This window comes from Aegilops tauschii, chromosome 3, assembly GCF_002575655.3.
Source record: "Aegilops tauschii subsp. strangulata cultivar AL8/78 chromosome 3, Aet v6.0, whole genome shotgun sequence".
In the NCBI taxonomy this organism is placed as follows: domain Eukaryota; kingdom Viridiplantae; phylum Streptophyta; class Magnoliopsida; order Poales; family Poaceae; genus Aegilops; species Aegilops tauschii.
This window is the reverse complement of record NC_053037.3, coordinates 437,541,684-437,549,764: the sequence shown is the minus strand read 5'-3', so window position 1 is coordinate 437,549,764 and position 8,081 is coordinate 437,541,684. Positions and strand designations below refer to the sequence as shown.

General features: G+C 44.5%; 1 protein-coding gene across 1 annotated transcript; it reads right to left on the bottom strand.

The window, feature by feature from the left end:
* Positions 1–475: 475 nt before the first annotated feature.
* Positions 476–7,379, bottom strand: LOC109745330 (uncharacterized). The gene is made up of 15 exons (XM_020304446.3): positions 7,101–7,379; positions 5,350–5,523; positions 4,821–4,894; positions 4,627–4,744; positions 4,430–4,512; positions 4,190–4,349; positions 3,914–4,107; positions 3,389–3,573; positions 3,195–3,290; positions 2,638–2,753; positions 1,807–1,908; positions 1,609–1,718; positions 1,434–1,521; positions 1,119–1,318; positions 476–1,041 (listed from the first exon to the last, which is right to left on the bottom strand). Exons 2-15 carry the CDS (start codon positions 5,449–5,451, stop codon positions 831–833), a joined length of 1,839 nt encoding a protein of 612 aa, XP_020160035.1. The 5' UTR covers positions 5,452–5,523; positions 7,101–7,379; the 3' UTR covers positions 476–830.
* Between the last annotated feature and the right edge of the window lie 702 nt (positions 7,380–8,081).

Below are 8,081 nucleotides of genomic sequence, written 5' to 3'. Positions count from 1 at the left end.
TTGCAAGCAAGGGTGTTCAGCATTAACTTGTCCCAGATAGCATTGGCATACCAGCATCGTAGCACGATATGATGGACAGTTTCCAGGGCCAGGCAGATGTCGCAGCAAGCAAACAGAGCCACTGCGGACATATGTATGAGTGTTTGCATCTGTACTATGTTAAAAAAAAAGAGGGGGTAGCATGTCCTATGAACCAGACGGCACAGGTGAGTGATGACTTTGTTAACTTCAAAACTCCACAACTTTGATTTCCGGGGGCTATCCTCCTTTTCAAAAAAAAAGAATCCCACCAAAAGCAAGAGAAAATAGTAACATTATTTGTGTTTGCATTTCCTCTTGGTTAAGCACTACCAATTCAAATGAACACCTAATCTTCTGGTAAGGATCACACGGTAGCAGCTTGACCAAGCGACCATCCAGAATCGACAAGAGAAGGAAACGACAACCAACACCCCACTCCAGCCCAACACAAAACTGTTCAAACGGAGCATTCAATATAACCCAAGTAATAAGAAAGGAAATGTCCTTTTGTTGTTGTTTTCTCCCTTCGTTTTACATAACCAGAAACTCCATTAAAGTTACCAGTCAAGGGTACATGTCCTGTGAACTACACAGCACAGGATCAAAAGGTACAACCCTCCACACACCCACTCCCTAGAGTGCTCTGCAGAGGCTGAGGCGTTGGATGACGCATCAAACAAGGCTCTTCCGGCTTCTCTCTGAACATCCCGGGCTTCCAGGCGTGGAGGATACACAGGATCCTGGTATGACGAAAGTGGTCGCACGGAAGCACCGGCCTTGCATTGCATTATGCTCCGAGGCGTTGCAACTCACACGGTTGTGTGCGCGAGGTATTCGCCGTGGTTGTAACTGAGGCGCCGGAGCGAGGCAGAGTGCAAGGAGCGAACCAAGACGGCGCTGGGAATGCCAATGGCCTCGCACCCTTCAGGAGAGGACTCTGAAGGAGCCTTTGACTGACCGCTCGCGCCTATGGAGGTGAAAGCGGCGTTTAAGCCCATGGAGGAGGGCTCTGTCCCGATTCTGGAAGAACAAAAGCGATGCCTTTTTAGCATGTGGAAAAGACTTGAACAGGTGGTGCCAGGGAAGATCATACTTACGTTAAATCAAAGTGATCCGTGTCTGAGCTCATCGCGGCACAAATGCCGGAGGCAACCCACGGTGGGATAACCACATCCTTTATTTCCATGCTGTAACACATGTTGCCTGGCGGAGGAGCGAACGCTGATCCAGGTTCTTCATCTAAACCAATAGAGGAGGCCAGGCCAGTATCAGCTTTCCTCATCTCCCTGCATATGACCTGCAAAAGCATGTATTCAGGATATCAGATTTTCAAGTCAGGCAATTACACATAGATATAGCCCATATAAAATTCTATCGCGGAAACAATATAGAGTCTACAGAAATGAAATGACCTCTGGAATATGGAGGCAACCATTTTGAAATGGCGCCGGTGAATATAACACTGGGACGTCTGTGGCGGATAATGAATTCAGAAAGGACCTGAAAAATCACAAAATTAGATTATACAATATAAAATTCTGGCGGGTCAAAAGGAACAGAATAACTACTAGAGACTAAGCACCCTACTTGTAGTTCAACAAGACATCATATAAGCCATGAACGCTCTTATTGCCAGTAAACGAAAGGAGTGACTCTGTAGTGTTGTCCACCTCAGATAAAGCATCTATATGAAGTGTCTGCAAGTTCAAGAAAAATAATGCTCAAACTGTCAGTAACTGCAGCCTGGCTAGCAAACAAGGGAAAGGTTGAAGAAGCAAACAGTACCTGGCCCAGATTGAGTGTTTGGATTTTTGAAAATTCCATCAGGTCATCGTCAGTAACCTGCTCCACTTCAGCATTGCAAAGAGGCATAGAAAAGCGAACACCCTGTGACAATCCATTCACAAAGTCCTACAATCATAATCCTAATACAAAAAAAATATTTTGAACAAGTACGGAGCTCAAAAGAAACTAAGCTTTAATTATCTTAAGCAATTGGATGACTTAGAGACCAACATACCAATATTATATCTCACTCCTATAATTAGGGTACCACATAAGGGTATATAATTGACATGAACTACCAAAGCAATGTTACTTCCAGCAAAATGGCCGATCAGAAGAAACAATTATTACACCCTCCATGCCACAATGTAGTGCCTATAAATTATCAATATCTATAATACCAAACATATACAATATGAAAATATGTCTCATGATGTATCTAATGATATGTATTTTGTATTCTAAATGTTGATATTTTTTCCCTACAAAGTTGGTGAAAGTTTGCAAAGCTTGACTTTTGGAAAAAAATCTATATGCGCTCCATTGTGGAACATAGGGAGTACATCACAAAATACAATGTTTTATTCCAATGTAGAACCACTAAAACACCATACGTTCTCAAAAGTTAAAAAGATACACAAGGAGTAGTCTCGGTAACCAACAAGCTTATCTACTTGATTAAAGTGTCACACAAATTGCAAGCAAGTTCGTACTGAAAATAATGATTGATCAATGACGGAAATATGCCATAGTAACTTGCAGGCATATATGCATTTATTTTAATGTGGAAATTAAACCAAAGTAGAGAAAGAAACAGAATGGAGAGCTTACATGTTTTCGCAGTAGTGACCGTATGCCACGTGTAGATTGTGACAAGTAGGCATTACAGGGCTGCTTCTCCAAACAATTTCCACGGATGAATAGAGCAACAAATTGTGCTGTATAAACTAGATAACAAAACCAGTGTTCAGTACGGTGATGGAGACTAACCATAGATAAAGTAATAAGTTCCTAAAAAATAGATAAAGTAATAGTCTAGAACCTAAATTAAATATTCCAGGGCAAATGAAGGCAACCTTGAGCAAAATGTGGCATTACATGCTCAAAGTTCTCATTCATATTTTAATAACAAAGTTTAAGGCAGGAAGAAATTCATATTGTAATACTGGGCAATGCATCTTTCACTAGATAGAAATGTTCACTGTTTAACATAGATAAATCATATTTTGCATCAGCTGTCATGAGCTAATGCATTTCTTAGCAAAGATATACCATTTTGTGCATGTACAATGAGGACATCATGGACAATAAAATAGTTAGATTTTTCATATAAGTGACCTATCGAGATATTGAATGAATCGTTGAGGTTTGAGGAGTGAGTAAGATACCATAAAAGATGTTCAATTGATTCTTGCGGAGCATGTAGTAAAGATTCTGAAACGAGTCTTCCCAGTCCTGATACCTCTTGAGAAGGAACTCATTTTCTACATGCCAGAATGGGGAAATGTAAGGACTTACATCCACGGGAATTACAGGGATGTTTATTCTTTAAATACAGGAATAATTCAAGTCCAGTGATTACCTCCTCGTGCAGTTGATGAGAGCATAGCAGATATGATGGAAGCAGGTAACAGGGACTGTGGATATACCCATGATTGCAGTGCCCTTGAGAACAAGAATTCCTTCCCAGGCCTTGCGCATCGTGAATTTTGAGACCCACCACGATAACTCTGAGTGATGGGCCCAGCAATACTCAAATTGTGACACCTGTTAAACGGAAGAGTTCTTAGCAGGAGTATTTGACACTTGGGTCTTTGAGGCAGATGATCTAAACATAAGAATGACAATATAATTTCATTTTTAAGTAATTTTGAATTATTTTTCCTAGTGTTCTACTAGACATATTTCCACTAGGAGCACAGGAAATTGAATAGTGTGCAAATTTTGAGGTGGGCACATAGCCATTTTCATATATAATTTTCCAAGTGCCAATTTAGGATATGTCAATGGTTCAACCAAGAGACAGATGAGGTTTCTTTGGGAAGAATGCATTTCTACATGAAAATTGTTTGGAAGACAAGAAAGAGAGAAGCAAATGCACACCCACCACTTCACAGAAGATGATGAAACGAACTGCAGAGCAGTCTTTAAAGTGAGATCCAAAGGAGCTCTTTTTCCTGGAATTTTTATCTTAGAAGGGCACACTTCTGAAGACTTCAAAGGAAGATCACCAACTTGTACGTTAGGGGCATTGGAAGCTCCAGAAGCATCACGAGCTCCAAACCCTTTCATCACTTTTTCCTATCAGAAGGCACAAGAAAGATTAGCGCATGCAATAATATATATATAAAATACTGCAGTGCACTAGATAGATACTCCTTACCATATCAAATTTGTTCGAGGCAGGTTGCTTGTCATCACCAATGTGTAGGTCGGATACACTCCGTAGAGCATTTTCACTGTATTTCTCAGCTTTCCTGAAACTTGGTTTCGCTGCCTCCACAAGTGATGGAATAGAAGAGTCCAACTTAACAGAGTCACCGCTGAATTGTGATACAACAATGCACATAAGAGAATAAACATGGTATAATACAAGATGCAGCAACTGTAGTCAAATAATTACCGCAGGAATGAAGATGACACGGAATGTGAAGTAGTTACAGTATCAGCAAATTTGGGAACCTTCTCATTATTGAGTAAAGCATCCTGTTTACAATTTCAATAATATAAGATTTATATCAAAACTATGATACTGTAAAGAATTGCAGAGCAAGAGCATCATTAAGCCCATCAAAATGAATAATGTCTCAGATGTCTAACCTTACAGTTTTCCTTTCCAGCATTTCTGGATTTTTTAACTGGGAACACCTCTGTAACACGAGTGTTGATATATTTGGGTATTTTTTGTTGTTCCATATTCCGAAGCCCATTATTTGGCCTAAACCCACAAGATAGGTGTCAAACTTTTGATCAAGCACAATAAGAACATCAATATATAAATACAGCAGATTTACCTATCAAATGCTGCAGAAGCAAATAACTGATCATCAGCAATCTTTTCAGAAGTGTGTCTCTTATATTGTTCTCCCTGCAGAAATTAATCATTGGAATAAATTTCAATGCTTAGAACAGGGGCTAAAGTAGAGCGATATTTACGACATTTGTGACATTCATGTATAATGTGGAGACATAGCACGGCAGAGAAACATGCTACAGCAGGACATGCCTATGGTTCTCTACTTCTCCAGAACACATTTAAGTGACAAACTGAAAATGTGGTTGATTTGCTGCACATTTGACTCTATACAATCAAGCAACAACATATCGCTTATTAGATTACAATGTGGCCCTGCATTAAGAGCTTGTTTGGGGCTTATTTGGAGCTAATACTTGATTCACATGATTAGTAGTTTAGTACAGCTTCACAGGTCACAATGCATGGTGGCACACACATTTCACAGGGTGTTTAGTCCAATTAGCATTTGCAATGACAACAGAATAATCATGGATTGGGGATATAAATCAGGGGAACAAAAGCATTACCCGCAGCTCCGAGGGAGTCTTTCTCTTCATCCTCGGGACCCCTGCCGGTCTCCCAATCAACGCGCCACCACTCACAGCAGATTCAATAGCAGCCTGCGCCATTGCAGCATCCAAATACTCTTAACTCTGCATCCCTCACTCTGCCTTGCCCACCCTACCTTTCACTCCTTCAGCCTACAATCCAAGAATGACAAATACATAGATATTGTGATTATTTTCCACATATCAAAACTTATAATGAAGTAGGCATAGACATCGTAAACCCAATCAAAAGGCAACATATTTGTAGCATTTTTACAAACAGGCGCAGAGGGGCTGGATCTGATTGTCAAGACACAGAAACAGTCTCCCAAAATCAACTCTCCACCCCGGATTAATATTTATAGCACAGAAGAGGTGGTCGATGGCACATCCTCATGTCCAGATGTCCGGTACTAAGGGTGCATTTGGTTCGAGGGCAAGGAGGGAAGGGTTGGGGATATCCTTCTTTATTGGGTGAGTGGTTGGAGGGATGAGAGGTGGTTAGGATGACCCAGATTTTTGTTTGCTTGGAAGCATGAGAGGTGAATAGGTTGTTTTGTTATGATGACCTCTTTGCCGTGAGGTGGTGAGATTACTCCTGATAATTATCTGTTACATGTTTTCATTTCTTATATTAGGCATCATCTACTCCTGACAATTATATGTTACCTGAAGCCTGAAGTTATGATAATTCATAACCTCATTTTGGTATCATACTAATAATCATATGTTCGAGCAATTTTATTCGACTTCCGATTGGCATTATTCAATCTGTACTAGTGATTTGTTTGCTAAGAGAAATTACTCAATTGGTACTTACGATTAATCTACCTGCCATATGTATAATCCTGATATTGGTTATATCTCACATTTTAAACAGATGGTTAAACATGGTTAATCATGCACACTGGTCAGTGATTAATCAGGCATCATTTTGTAGGTAAATTTTTCTTGTTTTACATAAACTCGTCAGTGCTTAATCAGGCATCATTTTGTAGGTAAATTTTCCTTGTTTTACATAAATTCGTCAGGACAACATTGACCGTAGGATATAACCGGAGGTTGTTCTCTTATTCTCTTATCTTACACAAGACAAAAAGCAGTACTCTTTTACTCCAAAATTTACGTTTATCCACAGATATGCAAAGTGCAGACGAATGACCAAAGCGCGAAGACGCTGTGCATTTCCCAGCTGCTGCAACTGAGAAGATCAATTTAGCACGACACATTGGGTTCCGTCGGCGCAGGCCCTAGCATCTCCTAGCAGCTAGCTAACAGCACAGCACATTCGGCCGCACCTGCTGTTTATCGCGGCAGCAGATCTGAGAGAAGGAGGCGGATCGAGGAGAGCTCCGGGGCGCCAGGGAGCAGATCAACGAGAGTGCATGGAAGGCAGGAAGAGAGAGGGCGAGGGAGAGGGAGAGAGAGAGAGAGAGAGACTGGTGGGGAGGGGGAGGGAGAGCAGGCTGGGTCTTCGGCCGCCGCCGCTCGCCGTTCACCGGCCACAGTCGCCCACCCTAGATCAACGCGCCGTGGCCCGATCCACGCACCGCCACCGCCGGGCGAGACAATCGCCGGCGCGGCAAGCCCGGAGAGGGCGAGGGGTGCGGTAGGGCGATGGATACAGGATTCCCCGCCTGCGGGGACGAGACGGCTCGGAGGGAGGGGGTGTGGTGCTGGGGTCGTCGGGGGTTCGGGGCGGGGGAGGGGATGTGTCGACGGGTCCTCACCTGAAGCCGGAGGTCGCCGCGGAAGGATCCTCCGTCCGCTCGCTCGCTCCCGGGCAGGCGTCGACGGCGGGGAGCGGGGGCCCGGGCGGAGGTATGGGCGGGTGGCGTCGCGGCGAGGCGGGGGAGCGGTGAGGGATGTGAAACGGCGGAGGGTAGGAAGGAACCGAAGTGGGAGCGGGCGGCGGGGGCGCGGAGAGGGGAGGGGAATTCCCCACCAGGTGATAGAGAGAGCGGCCAAGAGTTTCGGGGAATTTCGAAATTTCGCTCCCCCAGCCCGCGCTACAGTAGTCAGTCCCACGCGCCCTGCACGTTTCTTTCTTCTTTTGGTGGGCGGGCGGGGCGACGGGTTGCATCGTAAAATTTCGGCTGCCCCGGGAGGGCGGGAACGGGGCTGCCTCCCTCCGCGCCAACTCGTGACAGACGGCCGGAATCGGTTCATGATGGCGATTTTCGTTTCGTCGGTTCCCTCGTCTCTCACGACTGATGTTTTCTCACGAAGTGCAGCAGAGCTAGCATCAAGCAACTGATGAGGCATATATTAAGGCATACAACCCCGATCCGCAAACCTTCCGCGTGCGTCCCAACTACAAAAAGCATCCAACACGTGTCTATATCGGTCCACGGAACGGTATGAACGTGATTTCTCCCGCAAACCAAAGATAAACGTGCAGAAATTTGCGGGAGTCCGGACTGATCGTACGCCCTCTGCTGACCGCCCTAGCCCACCAAAACCCCTCATCGCTCGCCCGCGCGCGTTCTCGCCTGACGCCAGTTGTCCGCATTCATGCCGTTGTAGAGTGCGTTGCTCAACATTGAAGACGGCTCAGGGCGGTCACTACCCCCGCCATTGAAGCGGCGCGCCCCCCCGCGACGCCTCTCCGGTGTCACGCCTGTTCAATGCCGGAGACGTGTGACTGGGCGGGGCGGGACGGATATCTCCACGCTCGTTCAATGTCGTTGCCCGTCTGTATGCCGCCATTA

Bases quoted from the DNA above. Each gene is read 5' to 3' on its own strand.
- LOC109745330 (XM_020304446.3), bottom strand. From the start codon at position 5,451: ATGGCGCAGGCTGCTATTGAATCTGCTGTGAGTGGTGGCGCGTTGATT. The intron at 1,909-2,637 runs GTAAGCTCTCCA...GGATTGTCACAG, and splicing joins GGTCACTACTGCGAAAACAT to GGTGTTCGCTTTTCTATGCC. The intron at 1,042-1,118 runs GTAAGTATGATC...TTGTTCTTCCAG, and splicing joins ACGGATCACTTTGATTTAAC to AATCGGGACAGAGCCCTCCT.